The 21,530-nt window shown below is 36.6% G+C and overlaps 1 protein-coding gene across 6 annotated transcripts in view; it reads left to right on the top strand.

Annotated features, from left to right (window-relative positions):
• LOC129746498 (dystrophin, isoforms A/C/F/G/H) overlaps window positions 1-20,753 on the top strand; it is a 170,860-nt gene extending 150,107 nt beyond the window's left edge. For 4 of the 6 annotated variants that reach the window (XM_055740170.1, XM_055740172.1, XM_055740168.1 and 1 more), the window contains 9 exons: window positions 9,417-9,632; window positions 9,744-9,877; window positions 9,949-10,178; window positions 10,264-10,770; window positions 11,975-12,487; window positions 12,549-12,677; window positions 12,742-12,853; window positions 12,936-13,181; window positions 19,095-20,753. In XM_055740170.1, coding sequence (XP_055596145.1) covers window positions 9,417-9,632; window positions 9,744-9,877; window positions 9,949-10,178; window positions 10,264-10,770; window positions 11,975-12,487; window positions 12,549-12,677; window positions 12,742-12,853; window positions 12,936-13,181; window positions 19,095-19,195 — 2,188 coding nt within the window. In that variant the 3' untranslated portion in view covers window positions 19,196-20,753. Of the gene's footprint in view, window positions 1-9,416; window positions 9,633-9,743; window positions 9,878-9,948; window positions 10,179-10,263; window positions 10,771-11,974; window positions 12,488-12,548; window positions 12,678-12,741; window positions 12,854-12,935; window positions 13,182-18,415; window positions 18,490-19,094 lie in introns of all 6 variants that reach the window. The other 2 variants (XR_008737308.1, XM_055740171.1) reach the window with 2 other exon arrangements.
• Window positions 20,754-21,530: the final 777 nt, after the last annotated feature.

Here is a 21,530-nt window from a genome sequence, read left to right as displayed (position 1 = left end):
TGTTGATAGGCGTCGATGGTAGAAACAGAGCTACCCAAGGACCGTTGTAGGGATCTGACAATTGGTAGAAATTCATCACGCGAGAGATTGGTTCTTGAATTCGAAAGGTACTTGCCTGTAGAGGCGATCTGGGGAGCCTCGTCACCACAGACGAACTCAGGGCCGGGACGACTGAAGACGCTGGCTGGAAACGGCGCGACTGAGTCGAAGGGCTCAGAGGTCCCCAAAAGGCCAAGCTCGGTGCGTCCCGGTGATGTAATCCAAGTCGAAGTGGCTGGTCGGATCGTAGCAAATTGACCGTCGGTATGAAATCTGTTGTAAGGCGAGATCATGTCACGAGCATTGCAAGTTCTCGAACAGAATGAATACTTGCCGTTGAAAACCGGTCGGAGAACCTCGTCACCGCAGTCGAACTCAGGGCCGGGACGACTGAAGACGCTGGCAGGAATCAGCGCGACTGAGTCGAAGGGCTTAGAGGTCTCCAAAATGCTAAAACCGTTGCGCCCCGGTGAAGAAGCAATTGACGACGAAAAAGATTGGCTAGTAGATCCGATAAAATTGTAGCAAGCACATGAGGCTGAGGTCTCGAGGGACTCGTTGTCGAAAAACAATGGACTTTCGATGTCAGCAATCATTGGTGTGGTACAACCAGTGGTGTAGAACTCCCGGAAGTTAAAGATGGAGTGAGCGAGGTAGCTGGAGGAAACGGGACAACAGGTGTCGACGGGTTTTTTGATCCAAGATCCTCAAACTCTCTAAACAGAATACCAGCGGGCCAAGTTCTAGGGGAAAGAGCGGCGTCTTTGAGCTTGGGATCCACTCCAACCTTAAACGAAATAGACCTAAGCGAGTTCACGTCGACATCCTTCCGTACCAATAGGTGAACCTCGGCAGATTCGCACTGGAGACATTCCGTTACGAGTTCTTCGATGTCCTTAGTTGTGACGGTATTTTGCATCCTTGCGAGATAGACCCAAAATTTTTTCTCCCTCGGTGCAACGGTGGCTATCGATTTAACGGTGACTTTCTTAGTACCCACACAGGAGGTTTGAGTAGGTGGTTCGATCCGCCGTCGCTTGTTTGTAGGGGTGCCAAGGCTGGGCCAACGGGCAGACATGCGAGGGGATGGATTTAAATTGGAACGGTCGTTAATGATTTTGTCCAATTTTCGGTGAGTCACGGCTAATTCCGACTTCACTTCAGCAGCTAAGCTCGCTTGATTTTTCTTAAAATCCCGAATCAGAGATTCGTAACAAGCCATTGTGCGACGAAACGCTGAATTCTTTAAAAGATTACAGCACGCATCACAGACCCAAAGCAGATTTTTGTTGTCTGCCCTGGATTTTAGGTGTGATGTAAGAAGTCCAGCGCACTTGAAGTGATACGCCAGAGTACAAAAGCCTTGACAAGTGATGCTGTCGGAATCGCTTGTGGGCTTGGCGCATTTGTCACAGGCCATAACGATGGAAGACATTTGAGCCAGTCTTGTATCCAAAAATTTTGCTACTGGAACCGTGCACGAAAAACGCGAAAGTTTCTTTCCACAGTTCACTGTCTGTTTTTGGCGTATCTGTGCCTTATTGAAAGCGGATCAAAACAAACGGTGGAAAAGAATGCAGCGCAAAAACTTTCAGCGAGAAAATCCGTCACGGGGGCACCAATTCGAGCAAGATTCCACTACACACGGCGGCACCGGTTGGAAATGGATTCACAGGACACAAAAGGGACGATTAAAACGGTGATAAACACGACGGAAAACGAATTAAAAATAGCGCGCAGTAAGTACACAATTACAAAACAATGGCGAAGCTATTATGTGTTTTCATGTGTTTATTTTTTACCTTTTCTCTTGTCTTTTATAAGAAAATACCTGGATTTTGACCGGATTTGACCGGTTATGGCCCGGTTTTTGAGTTTGAAATTTAGAAATCCATTGCCCAGGAGATTGCCTTATTTTTCAGTAAAAATGATCGAATTTTCCCGGCCGGATACGTTCAAAAATTAACTTAGAAAGCTTAATGTAGGGTATGAAGAGGACTGTAAGTAAAGACCTCTTAAGCGTTATCGTTTATACAATTAAAATTTTAAAATTGAATGTTCGGAAAAATAGCGAAAAATATTTTACTTTTATAAAACATGCGAGAAATTGCTGTAACAACCGGGTTGATCTGTATCATATCCAATATAACTGCAGGCTGCACAACTGTTACAGTATCAACGTTATATTTCAAAGCACACTACATGGTCGTCTTTCACTACAATAATTATTGACTTTGGGACCGACTTGTGATGATTTTTTCGATGGGACTGACTTGGGATCATTTTCACGATGGGACAAATTTACTTGAGGTTTTTTCAAAGTTCATCAGAACAAAGTACTCAAAATTATTCTTTCTCCTAAAACTATCGACAATTTTAAGGTGATTCCACGGATAAACTCAAAAATGATGAAAATGCAAATGGGACGGACTTGCTATGAGCGGCAGTGCTGGTATCTTCACTTACCCCGCTTTATGGGGTAAGTGTGGACGGTAGATTTTACCTATGATTTTTCAGGAAATTTTCAAAAAATATGTGTTTTCTTGGTTGAATACGTTACTTTGTTGCTCGAACCGTCCAAAATTTTGAAAAAAGTTCATTGTGCTACTAGTAAGGCATCTTTCAATGATTATTGTGTGTAATTTATGATCCAACACACGAGATCCGATTTTATCGAAAATATATTACTTATTCCAGAACAACCCAACTTTTCATGACCCGAATGCTAAATATAGCTAAATTATATTGGATGAAGGGCAGAAAATTGAAAAAATATGTAAATATCAAGCCTGTATAAAGTCGTCCACACTTACCCCAGGTATGGCTTGGAGACAAAATTTTAGTTTTTATGTGAATAAACTCTTTTTTCTCCATTTTTAATCGGCGTTTCTTTCTAACTGGCTGTTTCGAATGTAAGGATTGTTACAATGTAGAGTTTTTCGTCAAGAGCTAGCTAGTTTACGAGAAATTTGCAATTGAAAAAGATGCACATCACCTCGACATCGTAGTTGAAAATAGAAAATTCGCAAAAAGTCGCTGTAAACATCCGTTATTCTCGGAATCGTATCTTTTTCACAGTTATTGGATAGATTACGAGTAAATTGAACATTCTGCATTAAAAGTTTGAAAAAATAGTGCACACTTTTGTTTTAATAGCCATCGTCCACACTTACCCCGGTGTACCTTATACAATTTTTTGGTAATTAAGTTCCAAATTTTTTTCTGAACTCTGTTTTAGTTTGAAATAATCAATTTCAAGCCTTAATTTACGAAAAATATCATGTTTTATAAAGTGTGTCGATGTTCCTAATTTGGCACTAATTGTTCCTAATGTTAACATATGGGTGTTCCTAATGTTAATATATGAGGAAAAAAGAATCAGCGTACACAATATTACACTTTTTGATCCTGATTTTGCATATGGGTCTGTTTTTTTAATACTTTAATGAGAAAAATTTCAAAACTCACCTTTTTATAAATTTTACAACGTTTTTGAAATATGAATAGAAAAAAAGCACTATTAAAATCCTACACGATATTTCTTTACGCTAGTTTTGAAGAAAGTAGTGGATGTTGAGCTCATTAAAATTCAAACTTTTACTTTTCCAATGGATACATTTTTTATACATTAGGAACACCTACCCTAAATACATTTCGAATTCCATGATTGCTGGCGTGGCTCAGTAGAACTTGTTCCACATCGAAAATGGTCGCTACTCCGCGATTGGCAGTACATTCACAATACCCAAACATGATGCTCTCTCTTTGACCATCAATGATGGCGCCGGCCACGTCCTAATAGTCAATAGATAGTTTGGAAAAGAGAGAAAAGGATCAAAGATCAATGTTGTGCATTAGGACCGAGGTCACCTCTGCATCCTAGCAAAAAAATTGTAGGTTACCAAACTCCCTGGGTTACCAAACTCGCGCCAGCCTATCCACTAGACCACATCAGTGCTCTTCTAAGTGAAACTTTAATATTGAATAATAAAATATTAAATATTAAATAACATTTCTAGATTTTCTGCTTGGATTTGAACGTTTAAGAGAATATTTTCCACTTTTTCATACAAAAACTGCTACAAACTTACTTGTTACTGAATGAAACGAAGGGTAAAAGTTTCAATTAAACTAAACAATATTTTTGAAAATTTATCCCTTCGTTTCATAAAGTAACAAATTTGCAACAATTAATGTATGGAAAAAGTGAAAAATCGTATTTTTTTTCTTGATGTATTCACGATTTCCAACAGCTTAAAATGAATTTTTGAGGAAAATTGAAAAATCATGAAATGAAGGGTTAAAGTTATTTTCTAACTTGCCTTTTAGCATTTCTAGAGTTTTGAAAAATGAAAAATTTAAACACGACAATAGGGTATACCAAATACAAAAAAAATCAACTGAAAAAAAACATATTTGAATAAACGCGTTGTGACATAATCATGGATCCAATATACTCTTTTAAAAATTGGAAAACAGATCCTTTTAAATGAGTTCAATGATGACCGATTAAAAACAAGTTATACTTTTAAAAGCTAATGTTGGCGCGGAATCATTAAGTAAGTAAGTAAGTAAGTAAGTAAGTAAGTAAGTAAGTAAGTAAGTAAGTAAGTAATGTTGTAAAAGATGTAAATCATATCGAGCTATTGCTTTCAACCAAAAAGTAACTTTTCGAACCTGGTGGTTCAAAAAAAAATGTCAATACTTTCAGAAAATCACCAGCGATAAAATAAAAAGGAACGTACTCACATATTTTTCAAATAAGATTGAGGACTCCTAAGGCAAAATTCCTTTTAAATCCTTGGATAGTGCTACGATCTGCATTCAGGATTCTCCGAAAAGTAGATTTGTTGTTTTTCCTCGGTGCCACACCTTGTGAAAATTTTTTGGGGGCCTTTTCTTAAAACAAGTCTTAAGGTACTATTTGATTTGGGAAAAAACCTTAATAAATTTACGTTCCTCTAAAAAGTTTCATTTGTTGCTGACAAAGATTCAATTCAATGTGTTTATGCTTACATTTAATTGAGACAAAAAAACGATCACAGGCTTAATTTCCTCCTTTAAAGTTCGTATTCGGATCCGCATAGACAGTCGTCTGCACCTTCTCTTTTGAGATGATTTTATACTTTCAGACGTGACTCAATTAACCACCCCCCCCCCCCCCCCCCCCCCCCCGGCATTTCGGCGAGTTGTGAAAATTCAAGGTAGAATATTTAGAAAGAACATGAACGTATTGTAGGTGGAAAGGTCAAAGCTAGAGCGCTTTGGGTAGAAGATATTGAATAGTTGGTGAAAATGTGGGTAGGAATGCGATGGGTGTCTTCATCGCTTCCTATCAACATTGAAACGGCGCGCGGCAAAGAATCACGCAAGTAGTTCAAAAGCTGTTCACAAAACAAGAGCCCTGCTCACATTTTCACCAACTATTCAATTTCTTCTACCCAAAGCGCTCTAGCTTTGATCTTTCCACCTACAATACTTTCATGTTCTTTCTAAATATTCTACCTTGAATTTTCACAACTCGCCGAAATGCCAAAAATTAAATAAGAATATATCCCAGCGGCGATTAAAATAAGATAACAAAAGTTTTTATTCCAAGGCTTATTATATCCTGCCAAATTTTTAAACTATTATTTGTATGGACAAAAAAAATTACTTATATTTTCCAGCATTTGAAGCATTTTTTTAAATTTAGTAGGACAAATTCTCATTCAAATTGACTAGCTTTTTCCATATTAAATGTCTATGTGTTTTAACATATCCAGGGTGTCGACTACCTGGAAAAACCTGGAATATCAGGGAAAATCAGGGAATTCAATTTGCATCAGGGAAAATCAGGGAATATCAGGGAATTCTTTCACCAAACAGGGAAAAAATAATGATCCTGATTTTATTTGAATAAATTGAAACGTCATAGTTTATTATCTGCTTAAAAATTTACTTCAGTGTACGTTGTTCATGTAATTATCGTTAGCCCTTTGATTTTTTGATTACCATCGAAAGACATTGTTCTCGGATGTGACACTAAGAATTCTATGAAAAAATGTCCTAAGCTCAGCGGAAAGCAAGTTCTGCAATTTCGTATCGAATGCAAAGGAATGCAATTGCGTATGGAATGCAAAGGAGGCAATTGTACTTGAGTTAATGAAGCGATCGCCATTAACTTATCCTCTGACCAAGGCCGCCTCTTGTCTTGATCCGGCAGTTATCAGCAGCGATATCAAATTGGCCAAAAACGATTTGAGAAGACTTTGACTATATTGACAGATACTGGACGCGTTAGTGGATCCTCGGCGAACTAGCAGACCGGCAGTATTCCGGAGTGATTGCCAGAGGCGATAAATTTGATAATTATGACCGTAGCAAAAAAAAAGGCTGGATCATTTTTGGAGTGGAGTGCTAGGAAATGCCAATTGTCCAGAATTCTTCAACATCGTCAAAATTATCTGCTGTCTTTTTTTTCAGTAAATTCCGAATGTCTCTTCGAAAATATGCGTGAAGAATCAGTGGTGGCTAAACGACAAATCTGATGCTGTTTTTTATGCTGGAGGGATAAAATCAGTCCAAATTTCCAACAAACTTATTCAGAGAGTTCGAAATTCACATGTTCTGTATTTGGAAAACAAAGATCGCCGACAAAAAGGAAGCTCTTGAATCAGATCAAACAATGCTGATGAAGCGTCATCGAAAAGCGGAAGCAAAATCGCTTGAGGTGAAACGGAGGAAAATTTTGGAAGATGCTGAAATCATAAGAATTTCTACAAGTGGATCCGAACTGCCTGACTTATCTTTAAATGTTTAATATCACAAATAATACCTCCATTAAAATTATTGAAATAAATTAGTGAAGCTTAGTTCTTTTAGAAATGGGACACTTTTTTTGTCAATAGCTCGTTTACTTCTAATCGGACATTAAAAACTTTGACACCGTTTTTTTGCCTGTAAAAAGTAATATCAGACCTATTTTTGTTAAAATTTTAAGTTTTCACGTTTTTCAAATATGTACGATGTAAGAGAAAGAGAGAAAAATAATTTTGCACAGTTTCCTTCAAAATCCGTCATAATCCAATTGATAGCTAACAAAACCGTTGATTATTCAAAGAATTACTGTGTGTGAGTGGTGGAAAAGTATGCCAACACTGTCAAAAATGTCCACAAAGTTCAAACCAAGCATTGGAGTGAAGCACATGACCGAAAACTATGGTTAAGGGTCATTAGGGAGGTCAAGTCTCAAACCAACATTTTTAATTTAGAATAAGCGAAAAACTAAGTGAAGATAGCTGAGATGTCTAATTGCTAGTTGCAGAGCTCGTAAGCTGTGTAGCCGGTACCGAAGCTATGCGACAGATGATTTCTGATGAACGACAAAACTTATGAAATACCCTATTTCAAACACATTCCAGCATACGAATACTAAACCATGTCTGCTCGTGGCAAGGTTTCTTCAATATTAAAGTATGTGTTTGCTAGTTGTTTTGTATAAAATAAAATGATTTGTCAAAATTCTGCTCCTGTGGAAAAAAACAACAAATTTTAAAACGAAAACTTTTGTTTTCTAAAATGAGTAATCTTATATGAACCCTTTGCATCTTACGATCCATACTAACCGATTATACTTGAAATTCAATCTCATGATGGTTTTAATTCGTTATTGCCAGATTTTGCCAGCAGAAATTCCGTTAAAAACACTTTTGGGTGGCTCAAAAATAATCAAGTTTTATTAATTTCGGAACAGCTGTATTCACCAAATTGCCCTCAGTTTTTTTCCAAAAAGAAGTATTGTATCAAAAAGTAGCAGAAATTGAAGGAGGAGACTGTAGCCACCTAAAATGCAGATTGGGCAAAGTATAAGTTTGAAAAACTGATCAATACCATGACTGAAAAAAGTGTGCGCCGTCCGATGGGAGATACCAAAAATAAGGTAGAAATTTTTCGTACAAAAAACGATAAATATTTTTTTTCAAACTTTTTCATGAATTATCCTAAGATTATCTTCATTTCCTTCAAAGAAAGTATTTTGATCAAGCGAATAGTTTTTAAGATACACGCATTCGTAACTGTCCTATTTCTAAAAGAACTAAGCTTTATTCTCGACTCCAAGATTTCTGTGCGTTTATTTTCGGGGGAAATATATTTTTTATAACTTTAAGTTGCTTCCTCAAGTTGTTTTTCATACCTGGAATTTTCTGGAAAAACGACTGGAAAATCAGGGAAAATCAGGGAATTTTATTACCAGATATGAGTCGACACCCTGATATCTCTATACAAACTTTAAACGACGTCTCGGTGGTCGAGTGGTTAGCGTGGTAAGACGGTAATCGCTGGTCTACTGATGGTATGGGTTCGATTCCCATCTCGGTTCTGGGTGTTAAATGTTAATTTTAAGTTGTCCACGTCATTTATTCAGTCTGTAAAGCCTAAATCGGCTAAGACGGTGTATGTCTTTTTTTTTAACTTTAAATTTTTTGCTACAGCTCTCGGAAAATTCTAGAAAAACTAACCCTTTGGCTTAAAAGAACTCCAAAAGCATCTAAATTTTTAAGATCAATACAGCCAAACTTGTTTTTGCATAATTGTTGAAATTTTGGAGCAAAGCCAGCAATAGCTACGAATTTCGTAAGATTTATCACAAAAAAGTTATGAAGACCCTCCAAAATGATGTGAATAGACTACAACGATAACTCATAATTTCAGACCGATTAAAAAGTGTCGGGAAACAGTTTTTTTGAAATTTTAGGGCTTTACACTGATTTTTTTATATTAAAAAAACTTGCATAATAAAAATTGGGAAAATCATCATTTTATCCGTGAATAATTTTGTAATTTCAAAACAAAAAATGCTAGAAACCTCGGTTTTATTCCTCGAAATGATCAAGTAAATTTAACCAAATCTGGCATGCACATGTTTTCAGTTCGAAAAATAACCCTTTGATATTTGGACATCCCTCTTTTGTAATAGTAATTGTTATTTATTGATTTAACTTCAGCCTATTATAAAATTATAGTTAGGGTCAAGGAAATCGAGGTTGCCAAATAGAAATTTTCTTACAGGACCTTCTTTGTTCATGTATCGAGAATGAACAGAATTTATGAAATTGTATGACTCTATGAGATGATAATTGAAGAATGGGTTTCAAACGTTTACCGTTTTGTGTTATTTTCGTGGAAATGAAACGGGTTAATGTGAAAATGATCGGATGACAAAGAGAATTCAGTGATCCATTGGATAAATATTAGGTTTGTGTTTTGTTGGTGCCATTACATACCATTACTGTTACACGGGAAACGAAATTAACAGAGATCAGCAACAAATTAAATCGATTAGTCCTTACTACTTTACCTAATCGCAAAATCACTTTCCTCTCTCAAATCCCCAGAATGAAATTGCTCCACATTGCCATGGACGAAAGGCAAAAGATTTTACTGGCCAACGGAGCGAACCAATCGACAGCAGTGGATGCAGATGGCAACAAGTCTATCACACATGGAGGTATCAGCACCGGCACAATTGGCGCGGTGCCAAATTTAGCCACAAGCGTGAAACCTCCGTGGGAAAGAGCAACGACCCCCGCCAATGTGCCTTATTACATCAAGTAAGTAGTGATTCCAGTACCTGCCTCACTACCCGATAGTAGGCGTTGTTTGTTTTCGGGAGCGCAAGATTAATTGGTTTGATTTTGTTATTTCTATTCTTTCCTCCCAAGTCACGAACGAGAAAACACGCATTGGGATCACCCGGAAATGATAGAGCTAATGAAATCGCTTGCAGATTTGAACGAAGTTCGGTTTTCCGCCTACAGAACGGCACTGAAACTACGCACGGTGCAAAAAAGATTAGGTAAACGTCTGGACTATTTGGAGAAATATGCTTTACATGTTAATATTAAATATTCCTATCATTCTTTCCAGCGTTCGATCGCATCGCGATGAACGTGGCCATAGAATCGTTCGATCGTCACGGTTTGCGAGCACAAAATGATAAGTTAATTGATATACCGGATATGACGACAGTGCTGCATTCATTGTACATAACCATCGAACCGATCGAAATGCCTTTGATGCTTGATTTGGCTATCAACTGGATTCTCAACGTCTATGACTCGCAACGCACCGGTCAAATTCGTGTTCTTAGTTTTAAGGTAAACTTGAGTCTCACTTTTCGCCGAAGCGTTTCTATTTCACATCGAATCTTGTTTTAATCTGTGCTTTTCTTGTTTTACTTAGGTTGGCCTAATACTTCTCTGCAAGGGTCACCTGGAAGAAAAGTATCGCTATTTGTTCCGCTTGATTGCAGATTTAGACAAAAAGGTCGACCAACGTAAGCTTGGATTGTTGTTGCATGATTGCATCCAAGTACCGCGACAACTGGGTGAGGTGGCTGCATTCGGTGGTTCCAACATTGAACCCTCCGTGCGGTCATGTTTCGAACGGGCGGGTACCAATCAGAACGGGGAGCCGCTGGAAACGGCAATCGAAGCACAGCATTTCCTCAACTGGTTGCAGCACGAGCCGCAAAGTTTGGTGTGGCTTCCGGTTTTGCACCGTTTGGTAGCGGCAGAGGCGGCCAAACATCAAGCCAAATGTAATATTTGCAAAGAGTATCCGATCGTGGGATTCCGGTACCGTTGTTTGAAGTGTTTCAATTTCGATATGTGTCAAAGATGTTTCTTCCTCGGACGCAATGCCAAAAATCACAAACTGTCACATCCAATGCACGAGTATTGTACAACGGTGAGTAGAAATTTTATTCATTATTTTTCATGAAGGATTCGTCAATGGGAGAGGGTTTTCGAAATTCGACTTCAACGAGAATTATTTATATTTGATGGCTCAAAATCCTCAAGAAAAATGTGTGGATGAAACGAAGAGCGAAAAAATGAGGCGTGTGAATTTGCGCGTGTATTCGAGAACGCGTGCGGATCGAGAATTATGTTTGAGTTCATATTTTTGTGAAATCTCACAGCTTAAATTGTGGCACCTCATTAGAATGTAAATTAAATTTGCTTTCCAATGAATATACTTTTGATTGTTCCAAACAAAGTAAAAGCACTGAAAATGCGGGTGCAACCTGAGGGTGGACCACAAAAACAGATGAAATTTCAATTTTGAAAAAATCGCGCAAAGTAGTCAACTTTGAAAAATTCCAGTAAATTCAATTTTTGTTTTATAAGAAATCTAAAGACAACAAAATGTTTGAATTTGAATAAATTTTGTAGTCATATTTTTTTCAAAAACTCTACCATCGCTCAAACAGTTTTTACTAGCAATCGAATGAAAAGTAGGTTTTTCAGACCACTTTTTTGAACTTTTTGTGACCCTTTCATCAGGAAAATTTTTAAAAAAATATTTCTTGGCTCCATGATGTAGACATTAACTTCAGCTGCAAAAGGCAACTATTTTTTTGGACGTGTAACATATGAACTACAGCAGTTTTTTCGGATTTTTTTTTCTTTCATGCTGAATAACGAGAAAACTAGTAGCTTTAGCTATATATGTATAATGTACTAAACATATTTCACTGACATTACAAGGTTTCTATTGATTTAAATTTTGTTTAGATCGGTTGAACACGCTGAAAATTATAACGCTTTGAGCTTGTAGTGTCAAATTGACACTCCTATTGCTGATTTGGGTAACGAAATCTAATGCGGATGAGGGTTGAGTATGAACTAGTAAATTTGTAAACATTTCGCAAAATTAGCCTTATAAAAGAACATCACTATTTCGGTTCCAAATACTGACTTCCGGTATTGATTTCCAACTTCTGGTTCCCGATTTCCATCTTCCGGTTTCCGATTCTGGTTTCATTTGAAATTTTACCTGAATAAAATTTCGAAAGAGGGGGGGAGTGAGGTTTAACCTCAAACTGCCTTTAACTTATTGTATTTTACGTTTTTTATGATACCTGCAACGTTTTGTTATTTTAACTTTGTAGACAACATCGACGGAAGACGTCCGAGACTTTACACGAGCTTTACGGAATAAATTTAAAAGTAGAAAATATTTCAAAAAACATCCTCGCGTTGGTTACCTACCGGTGCAGAGTGTGCTTGAGGGGGATGCCCTGGAAAGTCCCGCTCCGAGCCCTCAGCACGGAACGCACACGCTGCAAAACGATATGCACTCTCGGCTCGAAATGTACGCATCGCGATTGGCTCAGGTTGAGTATGGCACGCGAAGCAACTCTACCCCGGACAGTGATGATGAACACCAGTTGATAGCACAGTACTGTCAGTCGCTCCCCAACAACGGAGGTCCGAAGTCTCCGGTACAGGTCATGGCAGCCATGGACGCGGAACAACGGGAAGAATTGGAAGCCATGATCAAGGATCTAGAGGAGGAGAACGCATCGCTTCAAGCCGAATACGAACGATTGAAATCGAAACAAACACCTATTACAACGCCGGATGAAAATCAATCAAGTCAGGGTACAGGAACCGGTGGAAACGTAAGCACGTTTGAAGAAGCTACTGTATTTTTTTTTTAAACAAATAATTTGTGTTTCGCAGGATATGATGGCTGAGGCGAAATTGCTCCGTCAGCACAAGGGAAGGCTCGAGGCAAGGATGCAGATATTGGAAGATCACAATAGACAACTGGAAGCACAGCTGCAGCGATTACGACAACTGTTGGATGAAGTAATTTGCAAACCGTCTTATCAAAAAATCTTTTAATGCTAATGTAAACTTCCTATTTCCTTAGCCAAACTCGTCGAAGGCATCCACCCTGCAAACGCGATCGGTAACGGCGTCCCAGCTGAATACTGAGTCACCAGCAAAGTTGCAACAGAATGGGCATTATGATCAAAATACTGGTAAGTAATCCTTCTTAAATGAAACCTCTGAAATAGTAACACAGTTAGTTAATCATCACCTCAACTACATTTTCCCGGGTAGGCAAGGAAAATGGCATATCTAGCTCAATGGGCTCAGCATCTATGTTTGGTGGAGGTTTGGGAGCAGGGAATGCTGGCGTTGCGCACAGTGGACACGGCTATGGTGGTGTTGATAACGATCACATCAATCAAATGCCCATATCATCAAGTGGTGGTGGTGGTGTTGGTAAATCTATTGGGAACCATTTTGGCTCGGTGGACACTAGACCACCGCCCCCTCCTCATACCAGTTTGTTGCACATGGCGGGTAATTATGATTGATAGTCTCTTGAATGGTTGTTTTTTAAAGATAATTTATTTACATGTATTTGTATGTTGGCTTCCCTGTTGTGTTATTGCTTGATGTTTTAATTTCAGTGTGGTTTTTAAAGACATTTACATATGTATGTTTACTAATATCTGCAAAAAAAAACCGAATATTGAAGTACTTTTTAAAGTAAGTGCCGATTTGCTCCAAATTCGGCCATGTAGGGCTAAGTGGGGTAATTGTGAACAAGGGGTAATTCCGAACAAACGCCGTAAGCACCGTTAGGGTCATAGTAGGTTCTCAAAACTGATCAAATTTGATAGTCTGTCATTACATTGTTAAGTTGCAGTTATAACTTGCAAACCTAACTGTATAAATTTTGTAGTTACAGTTATGAACAAAATTTATGTCTCTGAGAATCGAAAATCGTTTTGGGACGTGTCTTATTAATTGACTCCCTCGTCGATGTGAATGGAGATAAAATGTTGTTTTTTAAAGTTTTACGTTCGGTAATTGATGCTCCATGTGGTTTGATATGATTTTTTGTTGAAAAAAATTTCCACTCACGCACAAAGAGGTGTTCATATTTACCCCATACTTTTCAAGATGCGGGGTAATTATGAACACGTGTTTTCTCAGCATTGGTTTATGTCTAAAATTTACTTTTCGCATTCCAAATCACGATAATCATCCAAACTTTGAAAATAAGCCCTAAACTTTACTTTATTTATTTTTTAGAATTGTGGGTATGGGATTATATAAAAAGATGCCTTCCAGCCATGTAAAACTGAAAATAACCTATAACTTCTCAACAGTAAATTAAAAAAATCAATAAATCTCACTGCAATGCACTGTTTAGATGTGGTTTCAATCTAGGAATAAAGCAAATATCAAAAGTCATCACATAACAAGAATCACTACATTGTTCATAATTACCCCATAGACAAGGGGGTAATTATGAACAAACGGGGTAATTATGAACAAGCGTTTTACGCCCACAAGCTGCAACTTAAAAATTAGCAAAAAATCTTAAAATGAAGAAGGGAACCAGTCATTCATTTTTGGTTACACTCCATAATTTCAAAATTAAAGAGCCACTTGTTTGAGCTGATAGTATGAAAAACTGAGTAATTTTGTTCATAATTACCCCACCTAGCCCTACATCAATTTGAAACGGGAATTGGTCGTAAAATTTGACCAAAATCAACTTTTGTGGGGCGTTTTTCAGAGAACCGATGGCTTTTTATGATTAAATCACAAATCACTCCAGGCTAGATGTCAATAACTGATTTTAGAAGATTTCGGCGTGTTAATTTGAATCATTTTTTAGATCTCCTCTAGTTGTTGTGATATGTTTGGAAGTTTCAAATTGAATGTCGAATCTAGGTATTATAACATTATTTAACAATCAAGCATCCATAATTTTACTAATAATTCTAGTATCAGAGATTAAATACTTCTAGATCAACGAAATTATGCAATTTTTAGAAAATTCAATCGACTTTTTAAAAGAATTATTGGTATTACTCAAGAACACTTTTGATTTGTTATTTTCTGAGATTTTTCGTTAAATTTACCACTTTGTTCAAGGCTGCAAACCATTTTAAATAAAGAAATAGCAAAGGATCCTTTTGGCTAAAAAAATCGCGATTTTTTTAAACGAATTTTTACCTTTTTTCAAAAGTTATCTCGAAAACGAGAGCTGAATTCTGCTGTTGTTAATCCACGGATTTAATACGGAAATTCACATTTATATCCTAACAGCTGTAGAGGATAGTTGTGTATGAAAACGTTATAATGAACAGATAACTCTCGGAACTCGTAAAAACTAAGGATGTGAATAACTTTTGAATTAAAGGAGTGCAAAATTGATGAAATTTTCAGCAAAACTGCCTAGTAATGTGCAAATTTTTGTGACGATCTTTTTAGTGGTTTTTGAGATAGCGTCCTGTGAAGCAGTTTTTCGACTTTTATTTTTGGGTAACACGTACGCCATCTATAATGTATACCTTGAACCAGAGCTTGAAGAAATCATTTTCGTTGACCGCAGTACTGCCGCTCATAGCTAGTTCGTCCCATTTGCGTTTTTGTCAAAATGAGAAAAACGGCATTGAAAGACCGTAAAAAGCCCAACGGTAATTCGGCACTTGTATGCGTTTTTTATCAAAGTAATCAACAGAATCTGTCACTGCTACGGCTAATGAAAGATTTTCGCTATATAAGGATTAATTTTTTTGTTTTGATACTGTTGAAAATCATTTGCTGGGCCCTTATGGCTGTGGGACAGACTTGCGATGATTTATGCCATATGGGACCGACTTGCGATCATTCGTTCAATGAGACAAAATTCAATGAGACAAAGACCGTAAAAAGCCCAACGGTAATTCGGCACTTGTATGCGTTTTTTATCAAAGTAATCAACAGAATCTGTCACTGCTACATTTGCTGGTTTTTTTTTCAATGTTCATCAGAACAAAGTACTGAAAACAAAGTTTTCTCTTGAAACTACAGATAAAATTTAAGTGTTTCCAGCGATAACCTGAAAAATAACGGCAGAGTAGGGCATGAATGAGAGAAAATAAACTTCATCCCCACGTGTTTCGAGAGACGATGAAATTAAATCATAGGTGCATAGACGAACTTCATAATGAAAGTGAATATATTTTTTTTCTTTCGTCATTCACTCCACAGTCATTCAATCCACAAATTCGTGACAGTAAGCAAACATTCAATCAGGTCAATTGGATTTTTCATTATTGAATGTACTTTCTATACTACCAGACAACTAAAATAAATTCTTCCGGACTCTTAGCAATGCCGTCTGAATGTTTGCGAAATCAACTTGATGTGACTACCCTACCCCTGCGCTGATAGGCGTGTCCGAATGATAAAATGCCTTTTAAAATGATGATTTTAATTGGTCGCTTTAATACTTTCTTAGACTGTGATCTGGAAGGTAAATAATGGAGATCCCCGTCGTGCAATATTTGTAGAGAATAAAACTCCCAGGCGTTGAAATCCCAAAAAATCATATGCGTTGTTTACAATTTCAACTCTATCATGATCTTCGAATTTAGATGACTGAGTTTTTCAAAAGTTCATATCCACGAGCATGCTTGAAAATATTCGATCATTCATAAGGATGGCGAAAGTCATGGATTATGTCATGACAGAAATTTTCCAATAACGTGAATGTGAATGCCTCGGTAATTCACATGATGGAAATAACATTCACGCATGAGAAGAATGTACAATGAATGAAAGATGGAAACCAAATGGAAGCTTTGAAAAATGTTTCTAGACTTCATTTTTGTTTTCATTAATCTTGTATTATTGCTAGCCAACGTTTTTGAACATAATGTAAATAGAAAATAAGCTTGGCAAACAGAATATCCTAAAAGATGCAAAAAATGGCACTGGTGATGTTTCTCATGACCCATTTTAACCATCATGTCATGACCAAAATATTGAAGATTTCAATGATCCATGACATAATGGAAAAATCTTTCTTTACCAAAACAATCATTCATAGCATGCTTTCATTGCGAAAAAATCTTGAACTAACGACATGTGAGGAAAAAATGGGTCACTAGTCGCATTGTTTGGCTCGTGACTATGACATAATCCCGTCCCTGTTCACGAGTAAGAAATTGGAGTGACTTTTTTCGACAGTCAGTCACAGATTACTATTTTGACTGATTGGGCGCAATGATGGAAACGTGAAACGTAGACATTGAAATGAAAATTATTTCACTTTCATCCAAGCATGTCAACGGTTTTGAGCACTGCCTTGAACCACACTTTTTTAAATCAAGGCCTTTTTTGAGCTTCAAAATTACCTCATTTTTGATTTTGTCGAAGTTATGCTAAATTTAACAGATTTTTCTCCTTCGTCAAAAAATAAAATATTTGACTTTTCATCACTCCACCCTAATTTTGGCGTAATGGCACTGTTCCAGATCCAACCAAAACAAAGTAGAAACTTTGTAGGACCTATTTTTTTTTTTTTTTTGTAAAGCGGCCCAACTATTGAAGTGCTATGCAGGGAAAATGGTCGCATTTGAAGGCAGTCTTCTTTATATATTTAGTCATTCATCGTGTCAAACTTTATAAATCACTCACTGATTTGCAGCTTCCACAGATCGTCAATCTCCTCAAGTACAGTAAGGTTTTTCTTACGCGATAATACGTACCGCATAAAAAAAAAACCGCTTTTAAAAACCGTGGTCATTTCCGAAAACCACGTAAAAAACCCGCCCGAATCCCCGTAAACCGCGTAAAAAAAATCCGCGCAGAACGCCGCGTAAAAAAACTTTACTGTACTAACATCTAATTTTTCATTTTTTCCACTTGTTTGTTTCCGAAAAATACAGGCTAGACTAGTCAATACAATTTTTTTGACTGGAAACCTACCAAGTGCTCGCTAAAGGGTTAGTATTACGGTCTATTACGTATTATTCCAAATATCTTCCCGCTAGGGGTCGGAATCTTTTGCGCACGATTTGACCACCGTTACCTTGTCAAATTTAAATCGGGCTAGATGAGCCACTCAAAAAATATACTTTTTCAATCACTTTCCCAGCTGAAATTTTCGAATTGAGCTTAATAAAACCTCTCAAATTCTATAACTTTATCATATCATATCATAATCATCTTCACATTCATTCAAATTTTAGCCACTTCTGGAACTTTCCTGGATTTTTTTCCTACCCAAAAATTTTGTCAATGAGCATCTGTATTGGAAGTTATCTCCAAACCGCTGTTCTAAATTTCGCATACGTACACAATACATTACTAAGTAACTTTTCTGCAACTTTACTGAATCGAAGCAATCGAAAGATTCCCTTTAATTCAAACACAGTAAAAGTAAAGTGTTGATACCGGTATCTGAACTTTTCTTTTACCATGGTTGAGTTAAATGGAATCTATTGAGTGCTTTGATTAAATAGAATTATTCAACCAAGTAGGCTCACAACACATATAAGACTGAAAATTTTATCAATTTCCATCCATGCATTCGAAAGATATCTACAACACTCCTTAACTATTTGAAAAGACCAGCTTAGGACAATGAATAAAAAATGTTAAAATGTCAGCTGTTTTTGTAACTATTTTATTTTGCTGCATTTTAATTGGTTGTTGTTAGAAAAGTTAATAATTTAAGTTAAGGAGAATGCTTTAACTAAAACTAATCACTTAACCTTACATTTTTTGTACGCAATTGCTGCTAACAGGACGGATATAGAAAAACGAAGCTTTTCAGCATAGTCTTGCATAACATCGTCATCACCAACATTGGGAGATAATGGTAATTTTATGATTGTATCACTACGTACAAAAAGAGCATAACTAAAAAATATTCGTCTCACACGGTTTTTTAACTTGTGATATAAAGAATGACTCAATAAAAAATTGAACTAAAAAATCGGACATAACGTTAACTAAACATTGAAACCCCAGATGACATTTTTCTTATTGAAACTGAACCAATAAATAATTACCGAATATAAAAACTAATGCAATAATAACAGATATTGATTATTACTATTTGAATATCTACTACTATAAGTTGTTTTTTTAAATATTCATATTTTCCACGATTGATTTTCATCCAGTTGGAAGATTCATCCCGTCCCTTATTTTTCCACGATTAAGATATAACAATAAATTTATATTCTTTTTTGTTGAATTTTTTTTACTTCTGTATTCACGCATTTTACTCATATTTTCCCCAAGCAGTATTCAAATAAGAATGATCAATCCTCATACTAGATTTTCATGGATAATAATTTCTCACGAATTATTAAAACGGAACACTATTAAAGTTGAAAATAAAACCGTTTACCTAAAAGTTCTAATAAGTCGGCTAATCACCTAAAAGTGGTAAAGAGTTGTTTTTTTTTGTTTATCTAGGTGACTTAAATCGCGCAGTGGAGGAACTGGTGAATGTTATAACGGAACAGGAAATTGAGCAGCAAAACGGAGACGGAATTCATAATATGACTGATAAATAAAACGTGCAATCGAAAGCTATCGAAGGTAGGTTTAAATATTTTTAAGAAGACTTATTTCCTACGCAGTTTGTAATATTTACACTGTCTGTTGTGGGAATATAGTAGCAAATTGGACCTTAGGTATTATGTAACATGCATTAGAAACTTATTGTTTCTTGGTAACTAATCTTATATCAAAACAATAATATATAATCAACAGCAGAAGTTTATCTGGCCGTCATTATTGAAAATATCCTAATCATTTTTAACAACGTACCAAATATGCAAGAGGAAAAACATACAATACGAAAAATTTAGAAAAAAAAACGTGGAACCATTAGGAAAATTTTCAAGTGAATACCCTCGAAAAAGGAATACCGATTAATACGCAGTACTAAATATAGTTTCCATAATATGATAAAAAACATACAATCATCAATTGTTTTTATGAAGTACCGTAAGTCGTGTAGAAAATTTCCTGCGTATTATTTCATATCAAACAAAAACTCACCAAAATACAGGCATGCAACTTATCAATTCAGAACAAACCACAAATCTACAACTCCAAGTACATATCCGGAATAAAACAAACAAAACACACATTTCGTTGTATTTAGCCGTGAATGGCAACACACAAATTACCAACCCCTTCTTCCGTACTTATTTTAGTAATGTAATTAAGCCAATCTAAGAAGGACGCTTATGTTCGAGAAGGGCATTAAAGTTGAGGACCGTTGTATGGCAATAGGATAACCAAAACGAACGCGGAAAACTCAATGCTGGAAAACATTGAAACCGAAACCATTATCAAAAAGACATGCATCTTAGTGGACATGAAAATATCATTTAACAGACATATCGTCAATAATAAACGACAAGTAATTGCGTAACAGAGGACAAATGCCAATTTGAGAAGTTGCAGAGTAGTTATCATAACGAATAATTATGATTATGATTCGTACAAGAAAAAAAACACCTATAGGAGCGCTTTTCTCATAACATGGAAACTATTATGGAAAATTAACCTTATGCATTTTTACAGTAGAATATTCTAAATTGATGACCAACGTACATAAAAAATAACCAATCAATTTTCTTCCCATATATGTTAGGTTACTGAACGTTCTGAACGTAGTACCTTCATTTTTATCTAGATATCTATCGACTAAGTTTAAGCCTAGGTTTTTTCATGTTAGGCTCATTCACAGACAAGGCAGAAATCCGGATTTTTCCTATTGATATAAGTTTTATATGCGTCATTCAGTTCTTGGTCATAAAACAATCCGCAAGAGAATGTTTGATCGAATTAAACAGGCGCTTTACGCTTGATTTTCAACGTGGATGTTAGTTATATTTTTTCCTATCAATATAACACTCCGGATAGTCCTGAATCCTGCATTTGTGTGTGCAAAAAAGTCGTAGAATGTTGATTTTCTTTTTTGTATGGTTATCATAGATTGATCTGGTTAAGTCGAGGAAGCCATATTACCGTGACTGGCTTAAGTATTTAAATATGGAAGTAAAGTTGAACATAAAATATTCAATACACTAATACACTATTATGAAACTATATAAAATATTCGGTGTTTATCATACATAGAACGTCAAAAAGAAAGCCTTTTGGGTAAACACATGTTTGCTTAATGAGCTTCAATGCGTCTCGGTAGAAAACGGTGGTCCGTCGTTCTAAAAAAAAAAAATTATAAAAGTTTGTGTATTTCAATAGTTGAGAAATTTAGAAATAAGTTAACCCGGTTAAACAATTTTTCAGTAATACTTAAAATATGCATGCAAATTTTGCTAAAATTAAAACAAAAATAGGTACTTGTACGTTCATAGATCCCAATACCGATCCATAGGGCTGAGATAAAAGATCTCCACTGCTGGCGATCCGGAGCCATCGTCTTCACTTGCTGTCAGCCAAGGCTCTCGTCAACTGTTCGGATTTCAACGGCTAGACTAAGCCTCCACGTTTTCATCTCTTTGTAGCGTGTGCCCAATCCATCTCCACTTACGTTCCCGAATCTCGATTACTACACCTTTTGATGACACCGGCGAAGTAGTTCCAGCGCGGATGATGTTCCGCAGGCAGCGCTTCACGAATACTTGCAGTTTTCGCGTCGTCACCCCATATGGGCACCAAGTTTCACACCCGTACAACAATACGGATTTGACGTTTGAGTTGAAGATTCGAATTTTCGTTCGTAGAGAGGTCGGGCGTGACCGCCAGATGTTCCGGAGACTCACAAACGAGAATCGGGCCTTTCTGAGCCGAGTTTCGATGTCTACCATCAAGCGTTATCTGGCTACCAAGACACTGGAAGCACTCAACTTTTTCAACTTGTTGCCCATCTAC

The sequence above is a fragment of the Uranotaenia lowii genome, chromosome 2 (genome assembly GCF_029784155.1).
Source record: "Uranotaenia lowii strain MFRU-FL chromosome 2, ASM2978415v1, whole genome shotgun sequence".
Taxonomy (NCBI): domain Eukaryota; kingdom Metazoa; phylum Arthropoda; class Insecta; order Diptera; family Culicidae; genus Uranotaenia; species Uranotaenia lowii.
The sequence above is the reverse complement of the archived record's forward strand: the minus strand, read 5'-3'. Positions and strand labels throughout refer to the sequence as shown.